General features: G+C 44.4%; 1 protein-coding gene and 1 pseudogene across 6 annotated transcripts in view; both read right to left on the bottom strand.

Annotated features, from left to right (window-relative positions):
* The window catches only part of Slc9b2 (solute carrier family 9 member B2), a 50162-nt gene that overhangs the window by 16902 nt on the left and 18495 nt on the right, over nt 1-14765 (bottom strand). For all 6 annotated transcript variants that reach the window (XM_033756245.1, XM_033756244.1, XM_033756242.1 and 3 more), the window contains 4 exons: nt 6770-6940; nt 4256-4398; nt 3444-3571; nt 2162-2337 (listed from right to left, as the gene is read on the bottom strand). In XM_033756245.1, coding sequence (XP_033612136.1) covers nt 2162-2337; nt 3444-3571; nt 4256-4398; nt 6770-6940 — 618 coding nt within the window. The remainder of the gene's footprint in view (nt 1-2161; nt 2338-3443; nt 3572-4255; nt 4399-6769; nt 6941-14765) is intronic.
* Nucleotides 9708-10798, bottom strand: LOC117283330 (annotated as a pseudogene).

Genomic DNA, 14765 nt, shown 5'->3' with positions numbered 1-14765 from the left:
AAAAAAAAAAAAAAAAAGAAAGAAGAAGAACTAAGTGGAAGGAGTGCTGTGCCTCACAGGCAACATCTGCTTTCCACAACCTTAATCATAGTTGACTTAGCCGGGAATGGTGGCGCACGCCTGCAATCTCAGCACTCGGGAGGCTGAGGCAGGAGGATCACTGTGAGTTCAAGGCCTGCTTGGGCTACATAGCAACACTATTAAAAAAAAAAAAGTCACTTAAGATGTTTAACAAAAAAATAGGCATTCTTATAAGAAGAATACAGTGGTACCTTGGTTCACAAATTTAATTCTTTCTACAATTCTGGTCACAAACTGAATTCGACAAGAACCAAATCAAATTTCCTCATAAGGTGAACATGGAACCTAACAAATGACTTTGATTAGGTTTATTCTAATTATACACACACACACACACACACACACAGAGACATATACATAATACTAGTTAGGCAAGTTTAGATCTAGGTATGTTTTCAAATTACCATTTAAGAGCTTGCTTTTATAAAAAGTAATAAACATAAATAAACATAAACATTGACTTCAATAGGTCTGGTATATACAGAATAAAGTAATTTAATGAAAGCAATGAAAATTAAAAATCTTCTTACTCCTCAAAGGTCTTCCAACAGTAAATCTGAAAAAAATTATTTTTGAAATGTCTCTGCTGAAATATTACAGTCATACGTGAGGACTATATTTTCCCTTGTACCACACAAGATTAAGGAAACTTTAATTTAAAAAAGACTTCTGAGCACACTACTGAAAATTACACTAAAACTGCTTCTTCAAGATGGCCCAGCCGGGCATGGTGGCGCACGCCTGTAATCCCAGCACTCGGGAGGCTGAGGCAGGAGGATCACTAGGAGTTTGAGACCAAAAAAAAAAAAAAAAGATGGCCCAGAAGGAAAATGTACTAGCTTGTCAGTGTGGTTTCTTGTTGTTACAGCAGTTACCTCGCTTATTTAAAAATAAGCACTTGGAGTAATTTTTCTTTTCTAGCATCGCTCTGTTAGGCAAATGGTATGGCATTTAGAAGCCTCGAGCTGTGCAGTAAGTCATATATTCTGAATGACAGGAGTAGCTAACTGGTTTCAGTCTCTTGCTTGGTGAGGTTGTTTTTAAAACCCCTTGGGCCTCGCCCTTAGAAATTCTAAGCAGGGCTCAGGTCTGCCTGAGGACTGCCCTGACCAGGACAAGCTGGAGTGGGGACAGGACAGAGCCCATCGGACATGTTCTTCGAGCTCCCCACCATCAGGAAAGCCCTTCCTGCCGCAGTCACCCCGCCTGGGATGCTCCAGTGAGCTCCCGCTCTGAGCTGTGTGCTAACCCTGGCGGCCGCTGGTTTCCGTTCCCAAAGGTTCTGATTTCCTTGGCAGATGTGGTGCCTACATTTCCTTCACCTCCCCAGCTAATTCTCAGCGTGCAGCTGAGGCCGAGATCCATCGTTTAAAGGTGCCTACGCCAGCACACGGTGAGAGTATAAACTCACACGGACATAGCAGTGTTACAACGAACACATGCGTGTTGACTGGACTCAGTGGCACACCCAGAATCTTCGCTGGTTCCTGGACAAGAAAGTGACCTTATGAAAACCGCTTCGGGAAGACAGATTTACCAGGGCCTGGATGGAAGGCAGCTGCTGGAGCCAAGCGGTGGGACAGGGCAAGGTTTCCACCTCAGGAGCGTAAAAATGGTACCGAATCTGCACGTGGGAGGTTTACTAGTGGGGCCGTGGGAATGGGGAGTACGTGACCTTCCAGGACCACGTGCTTCCACAGAAGAACCCCAGGCTGAAGTCAGGCTACAATTACGCTGTCAGTAACAGGACGTGCAAATTTTATTTCCCAGTTTTGGATGAAAGATTAAGGAAGAAAGTTAAACCGGTGCTGTAGCAAAGGACAGTAAGGGCATGCACTGATAAGGCACCCATTAATCCCAGGGCTGTTCTCCTGTCACAGGACAACCAGGAGAGAACACGAACGCTCCTGCTTTAGCAGCGTGTGGCTCCATCCTCAGCTCCTGTCTCTCCTTAGGTACACAACTCTCGCCCGCCGTTTTCCACGTTCTTAACTGCATTAAGCAAACAAGCCACACCTATAACATAATAAGTGATGTCTCCAAAGATAAAGAGCAGCGCGCGGTGCACAGATTAGTTTACCTGTGGAAAAGGCTATGCCCAGGCAGGTGTTGAAGCCTGTGATGGCCAGGATGTCATCGAAGCTGCCCGCGGCCATGAGTAAGGTGGGGACCCCCTTCTCCACCCCATAGCCTCCCTCCTGCAGAAGGAGCATTGAAGGCACCACCACGGCTGGGGACACAGCACCTAGGACGAAACTGACACACAGCACTTCAGACGGGGGACAGAAGCTCCCTCTGTTATCATGCTAAAAACCAAAGGGCCTATAGCTTTTAACCTTGACTCCTTCAGGTTAAGACTTTCGACAACAACAATCTTTCAATGCAAGTCAGAAACACATGGACACGGGTGTTCTCTAGAACCCTGAACTCCAAAAGTCTACCATGGGCAACCTGTTTGTGAATCAGATTGCGTAAAATAGGTATTTTATATTTATGAATGGCATGGGAGAACTAACTGGGCTTTAGGCCCATGAAGGTGTGTTTTAAGCAAAATGTTCATGTCAGGACTTTCTAAAACCTGGCATGGACCTCTGAACCAGAACCCAGTGATGCTGGACCATCAGTTAGGGCTCCATATCTAAGATAAAATGCAGGTCCTAAGCAGAAGGCCACGGTGACCGGGACTGACACTAATCACAGCAGCAGCTGTAACTAAAAGCATCAGAAATGTTCCCTATGTGCAACCCCACTTGGAACCCTTCCAGTGAACTAATTTCACTCTCACCACAACCCTGTGAGGTAGGTGCCATGTGTCTTCCTAGTACAAGTGAGGACATAGGCACAGTGGCACTAACTGCCGTGCCAAAGAGCACACTGGGAGTGGCAGAGCTGGGCGGGGTCCAGGCAGCGGAGCCCAGGGTTGTCACCGTGAGCAGCGGGAAGTGCTTATTCCTACTAAGGACTTATTCATGTCCTTGCTGCTTCCCGTGGCTCCTCAGAACTGGAAGTGACAAGCTGAGCTTGGAGGAAGAGACAGAAGAGCCACTGAGGCACAGGAAGGCTCTCGTCACTGCCGAATGTGTGGGGTCCTTTCTGCAGACTCTGTGTGAGACTCAGCACCTCCCACAGGTGCACCCCAAAGCCCGTGACCTCCTCAAGGGTCTGAATGACCGCAGGCTCCAGGAAAGCACTTGTAGACAGCAGATTCCACTTGGGAGAGGAATACTGAGGCCACGCTGGATTACCCAGGACGCGTTTTCTGGTGTCCTTCAGAAAACACTCATGTACACACTGCGGTATGGAATCAGGGAAGGTCCCAAGCATCACTGCACATTAATACAACAGAGAAAAAAAGCCCTTACCCCAGTATAAATCCCCACTGCCATGGCAAACCCATCAGGAAGTGGGCAAGAGTGGCGGCTGTAAACGCCTCCACGACACAGGGACCCAGGGACAGGCGCACGCAGACTCCTTTCAGCTTCTGCAGGGCCTGGATGTAAACAGACACCAGGCATAACCGACTTCACAGAGCACAGGGCCCTCAGCGCCTCGCAGCCTCCCACCACGCCTGGGTAGAGCGAATTCTCTGGGTGTTCAGTTTTACTCAACAAACATTTTTGCCTTCTAAGTGTTGCCTCCATAATAACTCCACGAAATAGGTAGTATTATTACCCACAGCTTTTAGATGCTCTTCTCCCAAGTTAAGTCATTTGCCCAAAGTCACAAAACTGGTAAGCAGTGGGGCCAGCTCTGCACCCAGCCGTGGCCTCCGGAGTCTGCTCTGAGACCACACAGGGCTGACTGCATCCGCTCAGCATCGGTTCACTAGTTTATCCGGGGTCTCCAGCGGTGGTGCAGTCAGCCCTACGCACGCGCACACGGCTCTGCACAGCTGTCACCTAGAACCGTGGCCCATGTCTCTATCACAGGACACAGCGACCCTTCTTCTGACACCGTGTCCACCTTTCTCTGAGAAGAGCACGGGACATCGTCTGCATCCCTGTGAAGCACAAGGTCCTCCCCGTAGAACAGCCCTGCAGGAGATGCGCCCTATTGTCCTCTCGAGAATGTCACGCAAGCATCCCTGTCCCTTCCTGAAGCTAGGGGACCCTGGATACTTGGGGCACAGGAGGAACACGGTCCCATTTAATAACCAGAGATGCTCAGGTCTTACCTTCGAGTCCAGCCCGAGGCCGGCACGCACCAGAATGACAGACAGCGCGATGCTCCTCAGGGAGGAAGACCACCTGTGCTGGATCTGCACGCTGTCGCAGATGACCGGGACGTTCCTGAGCAGAAACCCAGCCAGCAGCATGCCTGAAATGGCAAAGCCCGGCAGGCCCGGGACGTTTCAACAAGAGACCACAGTTTCCAGGCCCACACCTGAGAGGGTGACTCCTTACAGCATCTTCCCATGTGCTTAGCTTTGGATGAAATTAAGTTAAACTTTTAATTTAAAAATTATATAGCACAATGACTTAGAGGAGCAAAGAAAGAATTTAAAATGCACATAAAAAGAAACACTTAAAATGCATATAAAAAGAAACATTAGAATAATGAATATTCCTCAAAAAACCTGAACATAAGAGGGAGAAGCAAGAGGGACAGAGAGAAGCATCAAACCCTAAACAGGTGTGTTCACCAGTCTGAGCACAGCCACTCCTCTGTGCACACCACCGAACAGCAGCCAGCGCCTGAAATTCCCGCTGGGCAGGGTTCCCTAAAGCCTCAGCGAGCACCTAGAGCAACAAGTCCTTCCGCTTTACCTCCACGCCGCGCTTAACGGGAAACACACGCTTACTTCTTACTTCGCAAAGGCCTAAGAGGGAACTCCGGGGAGATGCTCCCCACGGCGCAGTGCCGTCCGGAGCACTTGCTGGTGCCTTCGGGATTTCAGACCCCACGGAGGGGACTAGGACACCGTGCACAGACACCGGGACAGGCTTCGGCCTCCCTGGCGATGGGACAGTGCTCCAGTTTAGGACAGCGCGAGGGTGCTGTCCGAAGGGAGAAAGGGCACGGCGGTCAAGGGCAGGGGAGCTGTAGTGTCTGGAAGACGCAGTGGACGGCAGAATGACACCTTTGGGCACTGGGGATGTGGCTTGGGAGGGACCCGGCCTCCCGGTGCCACTGCCCACCCCAAGGGGACGGTGTCCCGGCAGAGATGGTGTCCTGCCTGCACTCTCCGCAGCAGGCCCCCCTACTCTGCCCAGCACATGCCTGAACTCACGTCACAGGAACAGGACAAGCACAGCTCTTCCCGCCTCACTGCAGACCCGGCTAAGCGCGGAGCCTGCATCTCCAGGCAGCTCTGGTCACTGCCCTCCATCTATGTGAACGTCTACAAGTCCTCAGTTCTGCAACCTGGTCTTTCTACAGTGTCTACTGGGGAACGGGATGAACAGGACTACAATTCCTGTTTTTAAAGGAAAAAAATGGAAAGAGTGATGTGAGTGACCAAAACACAGGGTGAATATTTAAAATTTCCTTACACTAACAGACACAGCGCCACGGATCCCCCAAAACCCGCCCTCTCGCTGTGACCGTTCTCAGCCCATCACTGTTGCCTCCTCAGAAGCAGTCCTTAACGTTCTCTCTCCTGAGTGTCTTTATGAAGCGGTACCAGAAACACGGAAACATCAGGATGCGTCCTCATCCACCCCACCCGCTAGCTCCTCCCCAGAGTCAAAACAGCGACCACAGGTAAAGGCTCTGAATCGATTCAGGACCCAGAGGAAGCCAGGGCGATGCAACGGAAGAGCCCAGGAGAGAGGACTCCAGAGCCACTGCAGAGTGGCGAGGATGACGGGATGAGCGTCTGAAGTGAGGGGAGAATTCTGAGGGGGATTCACGGCACTGTGCCTTTTACTGTAACAAATGCTTTCATTTAAACATTCGCCATATTTTCTGAATCAGCGATAGGCACCTATCGTTCCATCCCCACTGCAAACGTCCATCTCAGTCACCACTGGATCCTCACAGGTTGCTTTGGCTGCTGCTGGCCAGTTTCCTGTGTCCACAACCAAAAATGCCTGCAGTTCCAGTGAGATGTGACAAAGCCGCACTGAAAATAAATGCGGTCTGCTCCCTGACTCAGCGAAGACGTCACTGGCATTTCTGATGGCCAAGCTGCCGCTGTGAATGTGGGCCCATATTTTTAATAACTTAACAAGTACCATGAAAATGTTAACAATAGCAGTTCACGTCAAAACGTCACTCTTGGTCAACAGTGTGACTTTCAATATAACAAGTCCCGATTTGCAGTGCTCCCTGCTTTCTGTGTTACAGATGCTTCCATCAGGGTTGGTTTTAAGCTACCAACATGCTTCTGAGAGTAGAATTTGGACAAGATGGCCAGTGGCCGCCATTCCACAGTGTTCCCATGATCTCGGGGCACGTGTAAGGGAAACACAGGAGAAAAATTAGGAAGAGACCAATTTCCGGTATTCACTGCTCTTGTCCTTTAATGTAAGTTACTTAATTCCAAGTTTACATAATTTATTTCTTTTTTATAAAACATCAGTTTTAATGACTGGTGCACAAAATCCCTCAAATGGAACATTTGGCTTTTGTCTGCATCACAGCAAATATGGAAATATTTCACCTGCTTATTTCCTAAAGCTTTCCAAACTACTATTTTTAAAATATTATTTGCTTCCAAGGAAAGAAGACGTGTTTTTGCACTTACCAAGAAGAGGAGGCAGGGGAGGAAGTGTTGGTAACTTAACAAGCCGCAAAAGTCTTCCTCCAATGACAGCGCAGTAGAGCAGGACGATGATTCCAAACAGGTTTCCTCCTGGGAGACATTCACTTCCGGCGACAGACCAAACTACAGCCCACAGAAGGGCCGCCATGGTGACTGGAAAAAAACCAAGAAAAGGAATTCCAGTCAAGAAGTTGTCAAATACAGGTTTCCCTATCATCTAACGTAATTCTTAAACATTGAGCCCACTGCCTACAAGCAACAGAATCATTATTACTGCAAACATGTACCCATAAAAAATTTTAATAAAAATAAAATAAAGATTGCATAGGTAAACCTGTGTAACCATGTATAAAGCAGAAATATTAAGAATGTGAACAAATGGTAATTACCAGCCATTTTAAGAAATAAGATATCACCAGTCCTTCGAATCTGCCTGTGCCTTTTACTGTAATAAGTGTTTTCATTTAAATATTCACCGTATTTTCTGAAAAAGTTATAAGCACCTTTTCATATCCCCACTGCAAACGTCCATCTCACCCCACACCCACCTCCCTTCCCCTTGCCAGAAGGAACCACTACTTTGATTTTTAAAAAACCATTCTCTTATTTTTCTCTATAGTTTTATCACAAACATAGCAGCAGTTCATGTGAGAAAGTGAAACAAGTATTATTTTTACCCTCTACACAGAAATACAACAATGCTGGACCTCCAATCATGCTTCCGCATTTTAGTTCTAAGACAGATACCACTGTGCTGGGCAAAGGGCAGATGAATATCCTGGGCCTTGACCTGTTACTCATTAAAGCCTGAAGTGTGTTTTCTTCATTCTGTCTCCTTTATCACCTTTGGCCTTTGGGCCGGGTTCCTTTCCTGTTCAGGTCTTCATGCAGGTGGTAGGCCCGAGGGAGGTCCGTCTAAAGCTGGTAATACAAGGCTGACTAGCCCCAAATTTACATAACCTATCACACCCCCTTCAAGACCAAAGGCATCAAGATAAGAGATTTACAGGGACACTGAGCTACCAGGGGCATCTAGAAGCCTGTAGTCACTGCCTTAAGCTATGGTCATCTTGGATTCCAGCGAAAACTGAAGCTGCCCCAAGCAAAAAACAATCATTTCACAGAGCATGGGCCCCCTCCTCCTGAGCAGAAAGGACTCTCAGGGTTGTCCTGCAAAACCACAACGAACCCCGTGCTCAAACGGACCCTAACCACCACAGCCCGAGGGACTGGCCTTGCTCCTTCGCTCTTCGGCCATCTGCTCTGCAGCAGAGCTGTGCAGGTTCTCCGGACCTCAGGTTCAGTTCTGTCCCATGGTCTCTTGCTTCCAACTCTGCCCAATAAATCTGTCGGTGTCTCGCTCTGATGGGTTCTGCAATGCTTTCGTGCAATGAGACATCAGGAACCTGCCCAGGCCAAGTTGAGGTTCCCATCTCTTTTTTTAAATGGTGCATATTAGTGGTAGAGAATAACATTAATTTTGATATATTGGTACATGTCTATGACATTTTGATGATGATGACGAGGATGATGATTTTTCGGGTACCAGGATCGAACTCAGCACCTTGCACTTGTGAGGCAGGCAGCAGGACCACAAAGCTAAATCCCCAGCCCCTATTTTGATTATTTTTATCCTTAGTTTTTCTTTCTTTTCTCCTCTCTGCCTCTGGTTCCCTTTCCATCTCCAAAAGTCTACTTTCTAGTTTCCTTGTTATTTATTTACTTACTTAGATTGCTCATATAAGAAAAAAACATGAGATGTTTAAGACTGGCTTCTTTCACTAAACATGGTGGTCTCCAGGTCCATGCATCTTCCTGTAAATGGGATGATTTCACTATTCTTTATGGCTGCACAATACTCCAATGTGTATATACACCACGACTTCTTTGGCCACTCATCTGCTGATGGATGTCTAGGCTAGTTCCACAGCAAAGCTATTATGAATTATGCTGCTCTGAACGTGGGTATGCATGTATCACTGCACTGTGCTATCTTTAATTTTTTAGGAATATACCAAGGAGTAGTACAGCTAATTCAAACAGCATTTCTACTTTTAATTTTTTGAGGAATCTCCCTACTGATTTCCATAGTGAGTTTACACTCCCACTAGCAGTCCAGGAGGGCTCCTTTTTCCCTATGTCCTCACCAGCACTCACTGTTTTCTTGATGATAGCCATTCTGACTGGGGTGAGATGGAATCTCTATGTGCTTTTGATTTGCCTTTCTCTAATGGCTAAAGATATAGGACATTTTTTCATGTACTTATGGCCATTTATATTTCTTTTGAGAAGTGACTATTCAACTCATTTACCCGTCTGTCGACTGGGGTATTTATGGGGGTGAATTCTTTGTGTTCTTTATGTGGTCTAGACGTTAATCCTCTGCCTAAAGAGCAGCTGGTTAATATTTAATTTCATCTGTAGGCTGTCTCTGTGGATTGTTTTTCAGAATAAATCTCTTTTAAATTTAGGGGTACCTCTTTGGACCCCTTAAGGTGACTGCCTTGAGTAAACATTATCATTAATTCTCTTTTTACAGAAAATGTTGTTTTCTTAGAATTTCCACCTACTTCCTTTATTTTTAAACTTTTAATTATTTGTAAATTGATAAATAATATATCTATACAATAACCTAAGAATTTAGACAATTATGACGAGGCCCAATTTACAAAGCCGAATGTTGAATAACATTTATCACATGTGTTGTCATTTCTAATCTCAATTATTGTTACCAATTCTGGTTATTTTCACTATTTTACTGAAGATTATTAATTATTATAATAAGTGGTATATTTTTACCTACATAACATGGCACTGAATATAAGTGAGAACTTCTGAAAGAGGAGAGATACTAAGGTTTGGAGTTGTAGAATATCTACATTTTATTTTATTATTATTATTATTATTTTTTTTGGTACTGGGGATCGAACTCAGGACTTTGTTCTTCCAAGGCAGGCGCGGTGCCACTGAGCTAAGTCCCGGGCCCTGAGTATCTACATCTTAAATACCAGCTCTTCCTACATACTTTTCCTCCTACACAAATGTACTAAATAAGTTACCTTTAATTGTCCTACTTATATCTCTTGTTTGGATGCGTGTTCATAAAATCTGTGTTGTCTAAATTTTTAGGCTTATATAGTTAGAAATTTAAAATGCATACTGTTATGGGTGTGCTGGCTGGTTGGCAAGAGTGAGCACGATCGTCTGAATTGGTGTCTCACAGTGGGCAGGGCTTCTTTTCTTTAGCTTCTCTGCACACGTGAAACCTGACATAAGATGTCCTGTTTGGCCATGAACAACTCAACTATTTTTAGGTCAACCCTGGCAAAGGTTCAGTGCCACGAAGGGGAAGACTGGATTCCATACTTTCTTCTCTGTCGTTTCTTCCTTCTCGAGCTCTGTAACATCTTCGTGGCTGCTATTAATAACACCACTGGAAGCTGACAACTGAGAAGGGTCCTCTTTCTTGTGACTGGGAAGCTTGTGTGACTTCATCGTTATTTTCACCAACACGTGACTCTCTGGAATCATTTACTGCAGGATCCGGTGCATCCAAGCCCTCGTCCGCCTGCTTTGAGGTTTCTAATTTGGCTTTCTCAGGATTTCCCCTTCCACTTTCCTGTTATCTCCAGGAAGCCATCGTCACCAAGGGCTCATTTCATCGCATGAAGTACACTTCCAACTGTCAGGACATTTCCAGATCTTCTAATGGATCTGTATCACTCTCCCCAGCCCGACACAAACTGACTTACCAGACCTTCTCATCTGCATCTCAGCATTCTTGTCCATCCTAAGACGGTCATGTTCTGAATCGAGAGGTTCAGCTTCAGATTCTACACTGAATCCTGACCCATTCCCCTGATGTTCACTTACACCGTCATCCTGATCAGGATCTGATGGAATCTCTGTCGGTTCACGGCTACTACTTCTTTTACAACATATCTCCCTTATTCCACAGAGCCGGGCTTTCGTCAAAAGAAGGGGAAATACTGTCTGGTTTGTGGTGATTTGTCATTCACCAGATAATTCATCCAAACTTTCTTCCCTCTTGCTAATTGTTCTCCTGCTAGAAAGGTAGATGAGATAGAAACCAAATCTGCAGATGAAGGCTTCTCTTCTTGTAGGTCTCGTCCAGAGTCCTTTTGTTCACTCCCACCTTTAAGGCGACACTGTTCTCACTCCCAGATGTGCCCCAGTCTGACGCTTCTGGCTGCTTGACTACTACCAAGATTCTGTAGATCACTATATATTTTCCTGTGCTCTTTCACAGAGAAACCTGGTACTCTAAACGGTCTCCTAGGAGATCATTTAAACAATAAACAATATGTTGTTGTTTCTCATCATATAATTGTTTAGTCATAATATACTGGCCAAGATAAAATATGACCTCTATCCAGAATTTCAGTACAGTAAATTGTACTCATGCTCTCTAGTGTAGAAATTCTTTTTTTTTTTTTTTTTTTTTTTTTGAGACAGGGTCTCACTATGTAGTTGAGACTGACCTGGAACTTATTCTGTAGCACAGGCTGGTCTCGAACTCACAGTGATCCTCCTGCCTCAGCCTCCCGAGTGCTGGGATTATAGGCGTGCACCACTCTAGTGCGTGCTCGACTCTAGTGTAGAAATTCTTAACCTGGGGTCCAGGGAGACCCAAGAAGTCCTCTTTCATAGTGTAAGTGTCTTTTTTTTTCCTTGTCAGACTTACCAGTGAATTTGCAATTTATTCTGCAAATAGAGGGAAGTTTCAAACACAGTCAGTTTTGCATTTTAGGAAAATGTTAGAACATGAGAGGATAGACTAGAATATAATTAAGATTGAAGGCAAAAAGTCATAGTGTAAGTGTCTTTTTGTGCACCAAACAGACTAACAACTTCAAAAGTAATGGCTATGGTGTAGCCAGGGTCTACTGTTCCAGAGCAGGAATCTGTGGGGGGCTTACAGCACCATCAGCAGACACAGATGTGCTGGTATCGCACTAGCGCGGATCACATGGAAAACTTGCTGTATGCCTGTGAACACAGCTGCTTCTCACCTCGAAGGTTTTTTTGTGCCTGGAGTGGGGCCAGAATCCCCCCAGGATGCCCCAGTTTTCATCACCCTGGGCCTTGGTGACTGTTCCCCTTGTGGGCCTGGGCCATTGGGGTGCTCAGACATACTCAAGGCAGCAGGGGAGAAGGCTGGAGCTCTGCAGGGAGGGCGGCGGGGCAGCGCTACCCCGAAGACTAGGCTGCCCATACTCACCTTTTTAAAAAAATCATCATTCACTCTGGCATCTCAAACCTTTCATCTAGGGTGGTTAGCTCGATGCATGAACTACTTCCTTTAGTAAACGCATTTTTGTCAGAATGGGAAATGTTTATTAAATGATTCACAACTTTATAAACTTTATCTTACAAAGTGATATACTCAAAATAGAAAGGCTCCTGGGAAAGGCCGAGTTGGGGCAAACCACTCTTCACTCAAAACTGAGGACCAAAGCGTCAACAAAGAGCAAATACTCCTAGTAACAGTAACAGCACAGTCAGATCGCCACGGACGTCTGGGTCTCACACGCAGTGTGCTCTTTGCAGACTTCCTACATGAGATGCAGATTCATGAAGACATCATCTTGAAATACAGAGCAACCTCACCAAGAATGGACCCATATCAGAGCCTTCTCCATCAAAATAAAAAATGACCAAAGGGAAAATCGTTGGCAGCTTCTTCCTTTGTAATGTCTGCTGTTTCATCCCCGTGAGTAGCTGTACTAGAAGCTCCATTTTGTGGAACAGCAAAAAGTTCCTGATGCCTCCAAACCAGCTACTGAAGGCCTGAAAACAGGCACCTCAACGGGGAGCTCAACTTTCAAAGGTCCTCATATGCGGAAGGCTTCTGCTTAATCTTGAGACAGCACACACCTGCTCTTTTCTGTTTTGTATTCACCTTGTCTTCCTTTAATGATGCAAAATATTAATATGCTAGAAAATTTATGTAAACTGCCTATTAAACAGATACGATTCCTTACCTGCCATTGCTCACGAGCTGCTTCAAGGTGCAGAAGCAATCTCAGTCAGAACACACTACACTTCTCATGAGGATCTTTGCTACTAAACTGCTGGTTTTGTTGTCTGAAATTATTATATCTTGAAAGAAGTTTTTCTAGGTACAAGTTTACCTCAAATTGCAGATTAACTGACTGCATGGGAAATACTACAAAGAGTCAACAACTGGGATCTCATCTTATTGAAATAGCTTTTGCACCGCAAAAGAAATCACCAATGGAGTGAAAAGACAACCAGCAGAGTGGGGAAAAATATTTTAGCTACTTGTTCCTCAGACAAAGGACTAATATCTACAACATATAAAGAATTGAAATAAATCAGCTCACCCAAATCTGAAGATCCAGTCCAAAAATGGACATCTGAGATGAATACACACTCCTCATATGAAGAAATACAAATAGCAAATAAATATATGAAAAAATTTTCAACATCACTGGTCATTCAATAGATGCAAATTAAAACAATGCTGAGATCCCATCTCACTCCAGAAAGAATGGCTGCTATCAAGAAATCAACCAATAACAAATGCTGGTGGGGCTGTGGAAAAAGGAACTAGATGAATACACACTCCTCATATGAAGAAATACAAATAGCAAATAAATATATGAAAAAATTTTCAACATCACTGGTCATTCAATAGATGCAAATTAAAACAATGCTGAGATCCCATCTCACTCCAGAAAGAATGGCTGCTATCAAGAAATCAACCAATAACAAATGCTGGTGGGGCTGTGGGGAAAAAGGAACTCTGTTCCACTGTTGGTGGGAGTGCAGACTTGTGCAAACCCTGGGGAAATCAGTACAGAGAGTCCTCAAAAAGCTAGGATTAGAGGTTCCATTTGATCCAGCTATTCCCCTTCTGAGTATCTTCCTGAAAGAATTAAAAGCATCATACCATAGCAATATATGCACACCTACATGAATAGTGGCAGTTTGTAATAGCTAAACCTTAGAAACAGTCCAAATGCCCCTCAACCGATGAATAGATAAATTTTTTTTTATACAATGGAGTACTTCTCAGCCACAAAGAAGGATAAACTTGAGACATTTCTAGTTAAACAGATGCACCTTGAGACCATATTCTTCCTTTTTGGGGGGTACCAGGGATCAAACTCAGGTCCTTGCACTTGCGAGGCAGGTGTCAGAACCACTGAGCTAAATCCCCAGCCTGAGATCATATTCTTAAGTGAAATAAATAAAAAACACGTGTAAATATTGTATTGTCTCTCTGGTATGAGAAATTGAAAGTGTAAATAAGGACCAAAAAAGCCAGGCGTGGTGGCGCACATATATAATCCTAGCACTCAGGAGGCTGAGGCAGGAGGATTGCTGTGAGTTCGAGACCAGCCTACACTACATAGGGAGTTCCAGGTCAGTCTCAGCCACATAGTGAGACTGTCTCAAAAAACAAAAATCAACAACAACAAAAACACTGTACAACAGATATTGTGAAATAGGAAGAAATTGTTCAAAATAATACTGTGTCAGATACTTTGTTAATAATTAAAATGTTTTATGAAAAGGGTATAGTTTTCTTAGATGATAGGTTAACAATTGAAAATATATTCTTTGACAATTGTGAAGCAGTGTATTTACCATTATTATCTAAGCATTTTGTTATGAAATTTTATAGAAGCGTTTTTATATTTTCTTTATTAATATCTACTTGCATTACAGTAAAATGAAAATAAACTAAATTGCAGGTTAAAGGTTATGATTATTGTTTTGCTTCACTGATACTATTATTCACTGGTTTTTTGGCTTTTGTTATTATGAAGTCTAATTTGACTCTTTTACAGAGTTCTTTTTCTTTGGCTGATTTTAGGATCTTCTTTTTGGATCTGCAACTTTTAGAGGATATTTATGTGAGGAGTTTTCCTTTAGGTTTGCTTAGGATTTATGTGTGTGTGTGTGTTTTTTTTTTTTTTTTTTTTTT

This window comes from Fukomys damarensis, unplaced genomic scaffold (genome assembly GCF_012274545.1).
Source record: "Fukomys damarensis isolate Sample0158 unplaced genomic scaffold, DMR_v1.0_HiC HiC_scaffold_25, whole genome shotgun sequence".
Classification (NCBI taxonomy): Eukaryota; Metazoa; Chordata; class Mammalia; order Rodentia; family Bathyergidae; genus Fukomys; species Fukomys damarensis.
This window is presented reverse-complemented; position numbering and strand designations above follow the sequence as displayed.